This window comes from Peromyscus maniculatus, chromosome 1 (assembly GCF_049852395.1).
Source record: "Peromyscus maniculatus bairdii isolate BWxNUB_F1_BW_parent chromosome 1, HU_Pman_BW_mat_3.1, whole genome shotgun sequence".
NCBI classification, from domain to species: Eukaryota; Metazoa; Chordata; class Mammalia; order Rodentia; family Cricetidae; genus Peromyscus; species Peromyscus maniculatus.
The window spans coordinates 29,036,122-29,053,196 of record NC_134852.1 but is presented as its reverse complement, the minus strand read 5'-3'; the positions used below and the strand labels follow the sequence as shown (position 1 = coordinate 29,053,196).

Below are 17,075 nucleotides of genomic sequence, written 5' to 3'. Positions count from 1 at the left end.
ACACACACACACACACACACACACACACACCCAGAAGAGAGACACTAGGTAGTTTATATAATTTCTCACTAGTTTAGAAACTCAGGGAGTAAGGGTGGTGCTGCACACATTTAATCCCAGAATTTTTTAATAAGTGAATTTATTTATTTATTTATTATGTATTTATGTGTCATTTATTTTACTTCCCTGGCACACCCATCTTCTAGGGGAACAGAGAAAATCATGAAGCCAGCACAGCTGCTTGACAAAGCTCCAGCAAAGCTGAGCCACATGTTATGATTGGTAGTTGACCTGAGGCCCTTTTGATTGGAATCTCTGTGTGTTACACTCTTGGCAGGCTATTACTGTAATGATTCACCCATGTCTTTTCTGGGGAAATTGTTTCTGTATCTTCTTGAAGAAGTCTTGAATGACTACACCCTTGCTTCCAGGGAAGTAACCTTAGTTGATCATACTTGGGAGTCTTCTCTGTGCCTTGGAGATTGGTATCTGCTCTTATGCAAACTCAAGAACAAAATAGAACCACATAAATACAGAGGAAGCTGACAAGGTTCAGCAGGATAGGAGAATTGACAGCAGATCAGTGTAGCTGGACTTTCTCTGGTCCTTCCTTGCCCAACAGTCCGGACGAATCTCTCCCACTGGAGGTCCCACAGCTACCTATAAAATAATTATTCAGAAGCTTATATTAATTACAAACTGGATGGCCTATGGCTTCAGCTTCTTGCTAGCTATCTCCTTTATCTTAAATTAAACCATTTATTTTTAATTAAGAAAATTTTTTATTCATTTTGCTTACCAATCACAGACCCCCCTCTCCCCTTCTCCTGCCCCTCTAGCCTTCCCCCACCAACCCAACCCTCATTCCCTCCTACAAGAAGGTAAGCCCTTTCATGGGGAGTCAGCAGAGCCTGGTACATTCAGTAGAGGCCTGTCCAAGTCCCTCCCCCTGCATCGTCTGTTCAAGGTGTCCCACCAAAGATAATAGGCTCCAAAAAGCTAGCTCATCCACCAGGGATGGATCCTGATCCTACTGCCAGGGGCCCCTTAAGCAGATCAAGCTACACAGCTATCTCGCTTATGCAGAGGTCCTAGTCCTATCCTGTGGAGGCTCCACAGGCATTGGTCTAAATTTCATGGGTTCCCACTAGTTTGGTTTGGTTGTTTCTGTAGGTTTCCCCATCATGAGCTTGATGCCCTTTGCTCTTAGAATCCTTCTTCTCTCTGTTTGACTGGATGGGCTGGAGAGATAGTTCATCCATTAAAGGCTAGGCTCACAACCAAAAATTAACCCATTTCTATAAATCTATATGTTGTCATGTGACTGTGGTGTTACCGGTCTGCTGATATCTTGTTGCTACTTGGGCAGTGGGCTGGAGTCTCTCCCGACTCCACCCTTCATGTCTCTGTATCTCTGTTTGGATTTTCCACCTGGCTGTAAGCTTTCTTGACATAGGCCAAAACAGCTTTATTTATTATCCAATGGGAACCACACATATTTACAGCATACAGAAAAACATCCTACAGCAGATCAGAGTGCAGAACTCCTTTTACAGTATACTTAGAACTTCTTAGAACATAATCTATAGGATGAAAGACCACATATATTAAGTCTCTAAAGAGAATTCAGCAATAAGAGCTAGAGTGACTAGGATAACATAATAGCACATACAGGTGGTGTAAGAATGACATAGAATATAAGAAGAGTAAGGTTAAATTAGGATTTGTCATTCCTTAAAAGATTGATTTACATCAAGTAGCTATGTTGTTACTTAATTTAGAAACAAAAGAATTCTTTTATTTAACAAATTCCTATAAGATTATAAATATAAATATTATAAAGAATTGAATAATAGCTACAATGGTTCAGGCTTAAGCTAATTTGCAAGTAATATGATTGACCATTAAAAGTTAATAAAATACTGCTCAAAGCATGGTGATTCACCTGGACTGAACCAGATGTTTTCTAAAATATCTTAAATCCTCAAACTACTGCCAGCCTGAGAACAGGATGCTCTATTATGCTTGTTTAAGCTGAATGATCTGTAGAATTCTAGTAATAAGGATATAGAATAGATAATAAAATCTGTTCTATCTGTACTTAAACTATAACCCTGGGCATACTAGAGAAGTGTGCCTGGGACAAAATGATGTGATCTGTATCTCTTTAGAAATCTTGAATCTGTATAAATTAAAAAAAAAAAATTCCCAATTGCTAGTCAGTTAGGTATGCAAAGTCTTCCCATCTGGGTTTCTGACTCAACCTTCCCCTCCCCTGATCCTAATATTTTTTCTGGAACCTGTTCATTGCAGGGAATCCCCTCCTCACCGCCCAAATTCTTCTCCCTCCTCTCCTCTCACTCCCTCTCCATTACCTCACCTCTGCTCATCCCCATCCACTTCCCCTCCATTTCTATTTAAAAAAGGGCACGCCTCCCATGAGTATCAACAAAACATGGCATATCAAGTTGCAGTAAGACTAAGCACCTGTCCATGTATTAAGGCTGGGCAAAGTGACACAGAATGAGGAGTAGGGTCACACAAGCCTGTAAAAGAGTCCAAGACAGCCCCTGCTCCCACTGTTAGGAGTTCCACAAGAAGACCAAGCTACACAAGTGTAACATATGCAGAGCGCCTAGGTCAGTCCCAGGCAGGCTCCTTGGTTGTTTGTTCAGTCTCTGTGAGCCCTGTGAGCCCAGGTTAGTTGAGTTTTCTTGTGGCTTCCTTCAACCCTCTGGCTCTACACTCCTTTCTCCTCCTCTTCTGCAGGATTCCTTGAACTCCACCTACTCATCAGTTGCTGCATGAAGCCTCTTTGATGACAATTGGGATAGGCATCAATCTGGTCACAGGAGATGGCCAGTTCAGGCTACTCATCTGGTATTGCTAGGAGTCGTCCTGGGAGATTCCCTTGTGCCAGGTTTTTACCTGAACCCGCAATACCCTCTCTCTTTCCAGTAGTCTCTTTCAGGACTCTCTTCCTCCTCTGACTCCCCCACAATCTAATTGCACCTGTTCCCATCCCCACCCACCCTCAGTCCACTGAAGCACCCTCTTCTATTCCCCAGGCACCCCCTCATGAACCCTCCTTGTTACCTAGTCTAATCCCAGCCCTGTAGTCCCAGACAGAGGCCGGTAGATCTCTGTGAATTCAATGCCAGCCTGGACTCCCTAGAGAGTTCCAGGACTATGTAGAGAGATCTCCCCTGGAAAAGAGAGGGAGGAACACATGCTCTGTAAGAGCCCATAGTCAAGGTAACTCATCCAGTGTGAGTGCGTGGAGAGTCACTCATTCCTACCAGATGGCATTACTCCATTTAAGGGACTTCTGCCCTGATGTCCTCAACACCTCTCCATAGGTCTCTCCTTTCAACATTCTTCAGCTCTGACTACCCCAATAATGAGAAAATCAAGATTCCATTACACAAATGTCTGAGGGACACACACAAATCATAGTGGTGGCTAAAAACCTCATTATCAACCCGTATCAGATTCCATGTGACCTGCAAATCCACTACCTAAAATGACCTAGAAATGATATCTAATAGAGAGTGGTTTCAGTGATATTGTTCCAGAAAGATAAGGATAGTGAGAGAAGCGTGGTGGGCGGGGGGATGGGAGAGGGAGGAAGAGAGAGAAGTAGACAGATGAGTGTGGGGAGAGACAGAGAAAGGAGAAAGAACACCACATGGTCCTCCAGGGATAAAAAGGTGGGTCTCATCAGAAACTGCACTTCTTGGGACACACAACACTGTCTCTGCTCCCTCCTCCCCAAACCTGGACTGGAATAGGATTCCCAACTGGTCACAGTCCCAAGAAATGGGAGAGGATGTGCCACCAGGATTTGGCCTGGGATCTGGACTGTATGACCCTTATTCTGGGAGGACCAGAGTTCCAGGCCGCAACACTGAAACTAGAGCTGGAAGATGCTGCTGGTTACAGAAGTGAGTACCACTCCAGGTAGACCTGTACCAAGGATGGTAGATCTGGTCCTGTTATCCAGGTGCTAGCAGGCACAGCCACAGGCCAGTGTCTAGAATAGACAGATCCGGGGAGGAAGCCCTCAGTTTCTTACAGGACAATGGTAAACAGCACTGTTCAGATAAGAATCAGAGAGGCTGGTTCATCCAAACCACTTGTCTCTCCTGCAGAGGAATCTGTCATTTTCAACAACCTAATAAGTATACATGGAAATTCAGAAGACATACAGAAGCCATCATGTTCTACAATTGTGCTGTTGAAGTTACATTATTTTTATTTATTTATTTTTGGTTTTTTGGAGGCAGGGTTTCTCTGCATAGCTCTGGCTATCCTGGAACTCACCATGTAGACTGGGCTAGCTTCCAAGTCACAGAGCTCTACCTGTCTCTGCCTCCCAAGTGCTAGAATTAAATACCCAGCCCTTTAAAGATATTTTAAAGTCAGCATGCAAAGGAACAGATTTCACCATGCTATTTTCACATATATATCATTATAGACTGTCCTTCTTTGTTCCCTTCCCACTGCCCTCCCCTGTCTCTCCTGCCCCTGCTCTGATCCCCTCCCTCCTGTTATGCAGCCCTTCCATCTGCTTTCAGGTCACGTGATTCCTTACAGCACTCCTTAGACCAGTGGTTCTCAACCTTCCTAATGCTGCGACCCTTAGTACAGTTCCTCCTGTGGTGGTGACCCCCAACCACAAAATTATTTTCACTGCTACTTCATGATTTTAATTTTGCTACTGTTACAAATCACAGTGTAAATATGTGTTTCTCCATGGTTTTAGGTGACTCTTGTGAAAGGGTTGAGAACCATTCCTTAGACATTAGATTGTTCCCTTTGCTCTCATGATCGATCCCCTTTCTATTTTCATGTTTCTCACACACAAATGTACACATATACACATATGCACATTTACACACACAGGCATACACATACATATATACCCACATATATATACACACATGTGCATTTTACACACACACACACACACACACACACACACACACACACACACGCACGCACACACGCACGCGCACACACACACACACCCCATACACATGAGCTTATATCTCTAGATATCTTGTATGAGAGGAAACATGCAATTTCATCTTTCTGAACTAGATTTTTTTGTGACATAATGGCTCTAGCGCTTTCAGGAACATGGGTGTGTAACAGGGGACTGATAAAGTGCTTGACTATTTATTGGTGGAATTATTAGGGCAAATCCACATAGTTAAAAGGGAGGTTTATTTGGGGGTTTTACTTACAAGTAAAGGGATAGGTTACAGAATGCAGGAGAGGTGAAGTGCAGTCCAGCGGTGTTCACTGGAGAACTCTGCTCGGTCTACCATCCAGCATCCAGGATTACCAGGAACCAAGAGAGCCACACATCCAGATCTCAGGTCTTAAGGACTCCCATCTGGGCCCCGCCTCAGGGGCAGGGCATAGGTAGGCGTGACAGTTACCAGAAGCTTCAATGGGGATAAGCTGAAACAGCTACCCACTACAACCATTTGTAATCCAAAGTGCATTCTTTGAATCATCCAGCAACAGCAGACATGTTCACCACCATAAGCCTAGTTCTCCAGCCATGTCACACAAACTGGCCTGACGTTCTTTGAAAGCACGCAAACATGAAACCACTTCAGTTATTTGGATATTACCTGCTTTACCACATTGGGAAACATGCCTATTGTGTGTGTGTGTGTGTGTGTGTGTGTGTGTGTGTGTGTGTGTGTGTTTGTGTGTGTGTGTGTGTGTGTGTTTTATTCACCAGTGTGCATGTGTGTATATGGAAGTCATAGGGAGATCATGTTGAGGTCAAGGTCAACTTCAGGTGTTTCTGCTTTGCCTTCAACTTTGTGTTTTGACATTATCTCCCACTGAATCTAAATTCAACATTTTGTCTACCCTGGCTGGTAGTGATCCCTCCAGGCTCTGTCTGCCTCTGCTCTACCCACATACTTGTGTTTCAGGTTCTCACAACCATCCTGACTTTTATGTAGTGGGAATCTAATAGAGTCCCTGTGTCTAGGATAAATATTAGGGTGTACTAGTTATTTTCCACTCTATCTAGGGTAACAGTAAATGTATTAGTTGTTTGTTAGAGGTAGTGAGACCTTGAGGAAATTCTTGTAGAGAGCAGTGATTGTTTTCTATGATTTATAGAGTTGTTTTTCTGAGGATGTTTTCCATCTGTTGCATGACTAAGTCACAAGACTCTCCAGGCACAGATGAGACGTCTTGCATTATTGGGTACTGCAAACAGTACCCAGTAAGGACTGAAGTGGCCTTGGTGATGACTTCCTTCAGAGAACACAGAGAGTGGATCAAAGGGACCTTGGTATGAGGAACTCGTATGACCCAAAAAAACAGCATTTGTGTACAGTCAGTAAACATGCTCTGGATGGAAGTTCAAGGTTCAGGCCACAGCAACTGTTCCTCCCTCTGTTGCCAGAGAGCTTAAAATTACATTCTGGAGTGACTCTCCTTCGAACGTTCCACACAGCACAAACCCTCACCCTTTTACATGGAGTGGGGCTCCAAATAGGTCCTCTCCTTGTGCAGCAAGCATGTTACCTTCTGAGACACATCCTCAGCCACAAGAGGCCCACAGTTCCTCACTGTAGAGCCAAACTTACCGTTACCATGGCCGATTCCAGTGTTATCTTTGGCTTCAGCTGTGGTAAGAACTCAGCATTTGGGTGTTTCGTGCAATGTTCTTCGCTTCAGTTCCACCAGCAGACAGGGTGACATTCACCCCAGCTTTCGCTGCATACGTTTCCTGATAATCTTCAGAAAATAAGTTTTCTGAAGACACATGGAATCCTGCACTAAAGCCATTTTGAACTGCCTGGCTTTCTCTCCAGCTCTGCAATGGACAACTTTTGAGGTGAGTGCTGGGATCAATGTCATTGGCAGGGCTTGTGTGACATTCTGACAGGGATGGGGGATCCCACACCAAAGTCTCACATAGGTCACCACCCAGGACAGATCAGAACAGTGACAGGTTACCTTTAAAGGACTTTCCCGCTTTGATCTGTCTGGGCTTCTGTGAGAACAGAGAACAGAGAACAGAGAACAGAGCTTCCTCTAACAAAACTGAAGGGCGACGAGAGAACTGCTCCCCTGAGTGAGACTGGCAGCTCAGTGTGCTACCATTGTTTGTGAAATGCAGGTCATGATGTGATTGCACTCATTCTGTGATGCTGGTGATTATAGGCACAGGATCAATTGTGAGCCACAGAGAGTTGGTTGGTTGATGCTGCTCATATCCTGGAATTCTGCAGCCCCAGGCATGCTGGGTCCTGTGATTAGGGTGTAGAGAAATGGAGAACAGCACACCTTTCTGATTTAAAGAAATATGCCAGTAGGGGTGGATATTCGGCATGTAACTGGCCTCATCCAATAAACCTCAAGTACAGAACAGGTACTGCCCAGGAATTTAGCCCCCTTCCCAACCTGTAGTTTGAAAGAATCCTCTGTGCCATGCTGTAGAACACATGTGCTTCTTATCCTTGTCCAGGCTGGCTGTAAACCTTGGTGGCCCCTGAGGGGAGGAAACTCAATTATCTAGATGCAATACTGATGCCTTCATAGAACAGAGCTCCTACTCAAGGAATAAGCATTGATTTTCTTCCTTCCTTCCTTCCTTCCTTCCTTCCTTCCTTCCTTCCTTCCTTCCTTCCTTCCTTCCTTTCTTTCTTTTCTTTTCTTTTTTCTTTTTTGGTTTTTTGAGACAGAGTTTCTCTGTGTAGCTTTGTGCCTTTCCTGGAACTTGCTTGGTAACCCAGGCTGGCCTCAAACTCACAGAGATCCACCTGGCTCTGCCTCCCGAGTGCGGGGATTAAAGGTGTGCGCCACCACCGCCCGGCTGATTTTATTTCTGGCCCTTAGGATTTGACTGGTGGAAGCTGCTGTACCCTAGGCTTCCAGTATGACAAAGACCAAGGATGATGGTGGAAGAGTGGTGGCAATCAAAAAAACAAAAGCCTGGCCTTTAATCCCAGCACTCGGGAGGCAGAGGCAGGCGGATCTCTGTGAGTTCGAGGCCAGCCTGGTCTACAGAGTGAGTTCCAGGAAAGGCGCAAAGCTACACAGAGAAACCCTGTCTCGAAAAACAAAACAAAACAAAACAAAACAAAAGCCTGGACCAAGGAGGCCTTGGCTCTCGTTCCTCCCTGGGGTACAGAAGAGGGAGTGGAAATATTGTAAGAGATTCAGGAAGTCTGCTGTGAGACTGTATTTTCTAGACATGTCATGGAAACTGCACCCATGAAAGCTCAACAAAGTGGCTCTCTGTAAAGATCTGAACAAGGACACCCACAGTTGTTCTCAACACGTGTGGGAGAAATCTCCTAGAGCCCAAACCCTAGATCAAGAGCTACAAGCAGCTGATGACTGCTGAGAGATGGAGAATTAGACTCCACCTAATTCCACAGGGATGAGATGCCTTATTGGTTATTCAACACCAAGTGGTCAGCCCTAGAAATGTTCAAGCAACACTAAAGAGACTGAAGTGGTTGTATGTATACATTTATTTGTTTATATATGTATACAAAACATAGAGGGGATACAGATAGTGGTAAGGATTAAGAAGGAAAGGAGTGGGGAGATAGAGAAAACGGGGGGGGGCAGATGTGAGGGTAAGAGGGTATTAAAAAGGATGTGGTCAATCCATTAGGTGCTGTACCCTTAAATAAAATTGGCTCTCCCTCTCATAGCAACTATCAGTTGACATTATCTTCTGAGCTATGGTTGGGACTGCATGCTTACTCTTTCCATGTTGGGAATTTTGTCTGGCTTGAGTCCTTATGTGCAATGTGCCCCAATGTGTCCCCCCCACCCCAAAAGACTGTTCCTTTATAGTCATCCACTGCCTTTGGATGTTAGAACCATTAATCCCTTAGTCCATAATGTAGGTAAATGGGAAGTTGTGACAGATCTAGGAGGAGTTAGGTGAGTGAATTAATGTGACTATCATACATTTTTACAGTTAAAAAATGATAAAAATGAGACAGAGAGAGAAAACAAGAAAAAGCTCCATATAAACCTACAATCTTGTAAACAACCTTAAAAGTTGGGAGGGAGGCACCCTGCATGGCTGGCAAAAAGCTCTCCTGGAAGTGATGGGTTATAGAGCAAAACTCCAGGGCCAGGAGTAGGATTGCTCGTGACTGGTTGGTCAGGGAGCCCCTGTGGACTCAAGAAACAATGCAGGCTCTTGTCCTTGCTCTTGGTTGCCCAAAGAACTAGGTGATAACACTTGGTTGCCAAAGGCATCACACATCACAGTCACACGACACAGAGCCATGGAGATGGAGCTGTGTTTGAAGCCTCCTTCCTGCCTGGTAGCTTTCATAGTGCCAGAAGATGCCATGCAGGCTGTTGGGGGGTGGGGGGTGGGGAAAGTCTTACCCAGCTATGAATCCAACTATGATATCAACCTGTGAGGAAAGATGTTCAATAGTGGCACAGATGGTATGTGGGTAACCAACATGCTCTCTGATTGGATTGGAGGTCCATTCCATATGTGGTACCATAAACCCACTCAAAATCCCATGGCATGGAAGGTCGTAGGACCTGGGGGTGGTGGTGGTGGTGGTGGTGGTGTGTGTGTGTGTGCATGCTAACTTCTGTTGTTTAGCCAAATTCACAAAGCATTGGACTACTTTCTAAATAAGAATGTTTATACTCACAGACAGTAAACACTCTTCTTGGCTTTAATCACAGAGTCTTCTCTTCAGTTGAACCACATTGAAGGAAGAGAAGAATGAGCAGCACAAGGTGCTGAGAACAGCGATTGTTCAGTGCTCAGCACTAGATTAGACAGTTTTGTGTCTTCTATAAGTTCAGGGAACATTGCCGAAGAGGGAAAGAGTGTAAGAGCTGGAAGATGGGGAGAAGCCCTGCAAAACGCCATCTTCTGTGCAAGACACAGTCGCTGCAAGCAGGAACTTACAACTCTGGATAACTGTGCTGGGTCTGCCCAAGAATGGGCCCATCAATGCCAGGAAAGGGTAGAGAAGAATTTAGGGGGCTCTGTCTCTCATTTCTGAATTGTTCCTTTGGATAAATTTGGGGGAAGGCAGAGTCAGTGACTTCGGCTCTGTGCCACTGGTGACCTCTCAGGCTACAGTGAATAGTCCCAATGCAGTGGTCACACAGATGCATCAGATTAAACTGAGTAGGTCATACAACAAAACCTTACACCATTAACCCAGGAAAGGGACAAGCAGAGGGGGAGGTATTTACTGTGGTAGGAGGGAGATTAGAGTGGATTGGGGGGGACATAACAAGAATGTATTATATACATGTGTGAAACCATCAAAGAACCAATTTAATAATAATAAAAAAATAGAAATAGTGAAAAATCACTCTCCAAATGGCTGATTACAAAATATCAGATTCCGAAATGACTTGAAACTCTGTTCTCTAAGATGTTCTAGAGGAAGTCAGATCAATCTGAGAGCTGGTGGGGTGAGGCTCCTGCAGAGAGAGGGACATGAGGGGGTATTGGGTGTGAGACAGAGATACATGGAGTGTCTTATAGCTACCCAGATATAGAAAGGTGGGGCCTCAGCAGAGAGTGCACTCCTGGGAGGAGGCTCAGACAGCCATGCTCCATCCCTGCTTTCTCCTATCCCCACCTGGACTGTAACAGAACACTTACCTGGGCACAGATTGTGGAGATGGGGGAGGATCTGCAGTCGGGCTTCATGCCTGGGACCTTGAACCTGACAATCCCTTGGTTCTTGGAAGCTGAGGACTCCAGGCAGCAATGTTGGAAACAGGGCCAGTAGATGCATCCGGGGCCACAGAGGCCGGTGCCATTCAGGGGCAGGATGCTGTCATTGTCACAGCATTGCTTGAAGGGGTTGTAAATCTGGTCCCCACATCTGGGTGCTGGCTGGCACAGCAATGGACCAGTATCTGGGATGAGTCACAGCTGGATGACCTACACAGGACAGCCGAGGACCCCACCCACAGCCCATCCCCTCCCTCCTCGCTGTGTGGTCCATTCTTACCTGTGGCTCCTGCTGAGTGTAGGAGTGCAGAAACCAGGAGTGCAGCTGAGGAAAGAGAAGGGAAGGAAGGATGATGTGCAAGGTGGAGCCAGCAGGTCAGAAGGGGGTGCCAGAGAGTCATTTGAGTCTAATAGCTCAGGGTGGATTTGACTCTGATAGGAGTCCTGGGATGGGAATGACATGTGAGGAAATGCAGGGAAGGCTCTAGGAAGAGGGTGATCGAAAGTCACAGACTTGAGGATTGCAACACAGTCAGAGAGGCTAGGAAGGATGCTTGGCGGGAGTCGGGGATGAGGTGTAGGGGTAGGGACGGGGGCTGTGCCAGGGGTGGGGCTGGCAACAGAACAAGAAAGAAACACATGATTTTGATCTTCAGATGTAAAAGACGGGTGTCAGGACACCTCTGTCCCCATGGCCTGATGTCTCCTTACCTAAGATCCCAGTCACCATGGTTCTGTTTCTGCTGAGGAACAGCAGGAGGTGGAGAAGCAGCAGCAGCAGTAAGGGTTCTGGGACCTTGAGCTGCTATTTATGTACCAAGGAAGGGGGTGGGGCAGGAAGGTTAACACACTGTGTATAGGAACTATAGAAACAGCTCAGCATCCTCCTCCAACATCTCTTTCAATGTGAAAGACCCTCTAGGAATTTCTAGTGTTCTGACTCTTTTGGAATGCAAGTGAGGAGAATACTATCTGAAGAGACAGTCCCTAGCCTGTGGGAAGTCTGCCTGCCAAACACTGCCGGTCTCTAGACTTCTCATGCTCAACACCTTGGGAGCTTTAAGGGCTCGCCTCATCCTCATGTCAGTCCAACCCTGAATTCCCTCATTTCAGGAAAGACCCCGGGCCTCATAGTATGGATGGAAACACAGGACTTCTGTGGGCTTGCTTGTTTGTTTTGCCAGGTTACTTGTGCAAAGAAAGGCTTTACCATGTGTTGTACTGTTATTTTATCATCTCCATCCTGATTGTGTGTGGTGAAAATTTAATTTTGACACCAACAGTGAACCCCTTGCTCCTCTTCGACTCTCTGTGAGCTACAGTAAAACCTGAAGAGACTGAAAGAACATTACAGAGCTTCAAAGCCAGGGTGTCCAAATTTCTGGTGCTTCTGGAAGAAGAGCCATCCCGGGCTGCACATTCTTGATGTTGATGTCACATTGCAGCTTTATGCATTCCATTTTGGAATCAAAAGGAAACATGAATGTGTCAACAGAAAGGGAGTCACAAATATACCAAATATTATTGCACCTAAATCTTTAAATCTGTTTTCCAATTCTTGCATTAAATCCAGAGCAAGACTACAGATTTTCCACTGTTGATGAGAGTATGTTTAGTCCAATTTTAGCAGAATGCTCAAAATTGTTTGTCTTAGTCTGAGCATTCACAATTTCAGTTCTATTGGAATGCTATTGAGATTTCAAACATTGTATTTGTAATGATATGGCATGCAGGAGGCTTGGTGGGTAGAGACAAGGTGGCCTGAGGTGGGTGAAGCATGCATGTCATGCGAACGGCGGCAGCTGTAATGGCACAATGGAATTTACTCACACCCAGTCACACATCCATGTGGAAAAGAGTTTATTTTGGGATTTGGTGGGAAGGGAGAAGAAAGGAGAGAGAGAGAGAGAATTAGGTTGAGGTCTGCCACCATAGATAGCAGAAAGGTCACCAGGTCATTAACAAAATCCATTTTCAGCTTTCTGTTTGAAATGCAGCTATTTGGTTTTGTTTCCTCCATGGAGGAGACACCCCTGCATGGCTAATGTTACTGGTTTTCTTAGTGCTTCTCTGTGAGTACAAGGTCCTCCTGCCCTCTAGAGTTTCACACACCAAGCATATAGGTCAGTAGTTGGTGGGCTGTTCTCCATAAACACCAACTTTTGAACATATTTATCCATGATTAAAACTTTAGGTTATTTCTATTTAGAAGACACAACGTGAGGGCTCTTTAAATGGTGTTTTGTTCCCTTCTCTTTCTTGTGCATGTGCTTTATCTGCTTTTTTTTTTAAACGTCAATGAAAATGTATCTTCAATTTACTGAGTATTGCATCATAGTGTGTGTGAAGCATTCTTTTGTGGATACACGTATACATAGACTAGATAGTGTTAGGGTCCATGAGAAGTCCTGTGAAAGACCACTAGTCATGATGCAATCAACAAGAACATTTATTATACCAGCATGCATGTGGGGTCATTCACCTGTACATACAAAATGGTGATAACCCTGGGAGGGACATGTAACCTCCCTTTAAACACTGCTAAGGGGAGTTTCAGTGTCAGTTAATCATTTTATCTATGATTGGCTTATGCAAGTGGCAATCCTATTAGTGCATCTCTAATTGGTTAGGGTTAGCAGGAGTTGGCTAAGGCTACAGCTTTTCAATTCTTGGTCAAGTCTGGATAATAATAACCTTACTTGGTTATTGCCTTGAGGTACCTGGTAGGTAGGGGAGGGGAGTCGGCCCAGGCCTAGTATATGCAATTCTCCTTAATATCAAGGTCATTGGTGATTGATAGCCCTTTATTTGTGGCTTCCTTAGAAACTGTCTGTTCAATTTCAAGAGGCAGGAACTGAGGTCTAGTTTTTAAGTGAGTTATTAGGAGCCTGTCATGGTATTTTCCTGGCCTTCTCAGTCTCTTGTCTAAAATGCAGATTTACTTGCCATGGTTTGTGTTGAACATATCACCTTATATAGTTTCTCCTGTTATGGAGACCCCACCAGAGATGACCACTCAGGCACAGTTAACAATCAATTGACAGTCTTTATTCCAGCTGTCTGGGACTGCACTCAGGTATTTGGGACCCAAGAATAACACTGAGTGTTATGGATAAGAGGTATTTCACCTGGCAACTGGACTGGGAGGTTCTGATCACGTGGGCAGTTTAACAGAAGCTAAGTTAGCTGCAGCATCTTGATGTTTGGTTCCTAGAATAGAGTTGGGTAATTTTCCATAGGGATTCTCCACCAGGGAGATCAAATTCTAGTTAAGCCTGAAATGACCTCAGTGAGAATACAAGATAAAGGGACCTCTGCACCATCTTGCCCTGTCACACTTTGCTAATTTTCTCCCTATAACAACTTTCTTGGACCCAATTCCCACATCTGTGTTTCCACCTTTTGCTCCCTCTCTTTTTAAATTCTGGGAGAGGGACGTATCAACTTAATCAGAAAGCCGATCTCTTGATTCCTGGATGGAATTTTTTGTACAAATGAAGTTCATGTACCATAGGTGGACTTTTCTGTCCTTCCTGCCCACTCCCAAATAACCGCACAGTTGCTAATTAGCTCTTTCAATTTAAGTTAACCCACATTTCTTACCTACGCTCTACCACGTGGTGACATCAAGTGATACTTACTTCAGCATTGCATATTTGTTTGGTTGATAGGGATTCACAATACGCCCCCATGGTTGCGGACCTAGACACTTCTGCCTAGCCATTTCCGGGTCAAAATAGCCATTTCCAGGTCAAAATGTCTTGCGTGACCAGGACCCCATGGCTTTGTGTGGTTGTGTAAAGCGTGCAGCGCAACCATGTGATCTACAGGCATGTGTGAAGTAGCCACATGGGCCTGTGTACGCAGGCACGGCCCAGCCTTTATAAGCTGGCGCCATATTCCTGGCTCCACTCTTTATTCACGTGTGTTTCACAGGCCTGTCACATCAGTCTCTCTTTTCTATCTTAATAAAACTCTTGTTAGTGGATTTTGTCGTGTTTCATGACATCCTCGCAGGGTAAGAGCACCACAAATAACTAACACTGGTGACTCCTCCCTTCCTCATCCCTGCACTCTCTTTTTGTCCACAAGTCCTGCCTAACTTCTACCTGCCTAGCTATTGGCCATTTAGCTCTTTTTTAGACCAATGAGAGCAACAAATAGTCACAGTGTACATAAAGATTATTCCACAGCAATGTACAATAGTGATTATTAATTAATAGATCATTAATTGAGCAAGATGGGTCTCTGGGATGTTAACTGTTTTTTGCAACAAGATACTGCTTAGGCAATGCTGGAACTAATGCAAACAATAATGACCTTCCTCTTGTCCTTTAGGTTTTTAAAATGTGTGTTGGTTTTTTCACTCCAATGCAATGCCTCAGAGGATGAGGAAGAAGTTACTTTTTTTTTTTTTTTTTTTTGATGATATAGTTTTAAAAACCACCTGGAATAGTTCCTACTCCTTTATCTGAATCAAGCGTCCCCACCCCCACCCCCCGCCCCCATTCCTCACACACAGGGTTATTAGATTATTGTGGGATATCAACCAGAGAAGACCCCGGGTGAAACTCTTCATTTGCAGAAGCCTGAGGAGCTTGAACGTCCTGATAGTGTTTTGGACAGAAAAAGCCCGTTTGTTTACTTCTGAATTATTCCCACTCCAAAAGGGGATCTGACAGTGGAGAAAAAGACAGATATTGTCGAAACTGGCTGTGCAGATTCCGGAGCCCTGGCAGCATGTAAACAGCCCTGCTCCTCTGATCAGCCCGAGACCAGCCTCTGCCTTACAGGGGATCTTGCAGAGCAGAGCAGATGGTCCTGAGCCTGCAGGAGGGGCGAAGGTGTCTGTGAGGTGAGGCTGGGGATAGGAAGGTGATGGGTAGGATCAGACTCTGATAACTTCACAATGACAAAGATTTAAAATGTTTCCCACCTTCAAGCCGTTTCTGTTTTCACTCCTCCCTTAGCTCCATTCCTGCACATGGGTTTTTACAGCTAAAATCATGAGGCTTATCTGGTTGATGAGGCACCCCGCCCCGGGCTGGCACCATCTAAGTGGAGCAGTCACTGCCTACCCATGGCAGCAATGCTGACTGGAATGTGGGCTTTGCCCGCCTCTCAGATTCAAGCGGGTTTTCCCTTGTTGTGTCCTTAACTGCCTTCCCGAGTCAGACCCGCCCTCTGGCTCTGTGACAGGGGAAAAGAACAAAACAGCCTGAAAGATAATTAAAAGAGGCGAAAACTAAACCTGAGCCGGTATCATTTCTTAGGGAGACTTAAAAGGTTACGCTGTTTGATCTCTTTACCCTCTTCTCCAACCACACTCTCGACTACCTATGGGTTCAGATTCCTTGAACTAAAGAAATTTATTTTGTGATTTTAATGTTTTGTAAATTGTTCTTACATGTTACGTTACACTAGCACACCAAGAAAGAGCAAACACTTTGAGACTGACCGATTTCAACAGAAAATTAAAGGACCATGACAGCTGCTGCCACTGAAGAGCCGCTGAGGTCGCTCTGCTCGGTCTTTTTTTTTTTTTTTCCTTTTATTTTACAATACTATTCAGTTCTACATAACAGCCACAGATTCCCTTGTTCTCCCACTTCCTACCCCCTCCCCTTCCCCCCAGCCCACTCCCTTTCCCACCACCTCCAGATCAAGGCCACCCCTGCGGACTGAGATCGGAGGCTGGGAGTCTAATTAGCGAGAACAAGGAGGGTTTATATGAGCGAGAATTGTTGAAACCAAGGTTGGATAAAGCACAGGGACAAATAGCCAAACGAATGGAAACACATGAACTATGAACCAAAGGCTGAGGGGCCCCCAACTGGATCAGGCCCTCTGCTGGGTCTTAATGTCTCAGGAGGTGATTGCTTCCACTACAGGACAACATAAGTAGCTGTCATCAGTATTTTTGCTCTTAGGCATTTTGACAGGTGTAAGATGGTATCTCAGAGTCTCTTTGATTTGCATTTCCCTGATGACTAAGGATGTTGAACAATTCTTTAAATGTCTTTCAGCCATTTCAGAATCTTCTGTTGAGAATTCTCTGTCTAGCTCTGTAACCCATTTTTAATTGGATTATTTGATATTTTGATGCCTAGTTTCTTGAATTCTTTATATATTTTGGAGATCAGCCCTTTGTCAGATGTGGGGGTGGAGAAGATCTTTTCCCATTCTGTAGGCTGTTGTTTTGTCTTATTGACTGTGTCCTTTGCCTTACAGAAGCTTCTCAGTTTCAGGAGGTCCCATTTATTAATTGTTGATTTCAGTGTCTGTGCTACTGGTGTTATATTTAGGAAGTGATCTCTTGTGCCAGTGCATTCAAGACTAGTTCCCA

General features: G+C 44.8%; 1 protein-coding gene and 1 long non-coding RNA gene across 2 annotated transcripts; both read right to left on the bottom strand.

Annotated features, from left to right (window-relative positions):
- Positions 1 to 122: 122 nt before the first annotated feature.
- Positions 123 to 7,048, bottom strand: LOC121827547 (uncharacterized). The gene is made up of 2 exons (XR_013051283.1): positions 5,250 to 7,048; positions 123 to 660 (listed from the first exon to the last, which is right to left on the bottom strand). It is a non-coding gene; the product is annotated as an uncharacterized LOC121827547 (long non-coding RNA).
- A 3,252-nt stretch (positions 7,049 to 10,300) lies between these two features.
- On the bottom strand, positions 10,301 to 10,924 carry LOC107399549 (insulin growth factor-like family member 4; the record flags this gene model as incomplete). Its single annotated transcript, XM_015987246.3, has 2 exons — positions 10,301 to 10,470; positions 10,655 to 10,924. Coding segments are annotated over 2 exons (324 nt in total), but the record flags the coding sequence as incomplete, so codon positions are not given.
- Positions 10,925 to 17,075: the final 6,151 nt, after the last annotated feature.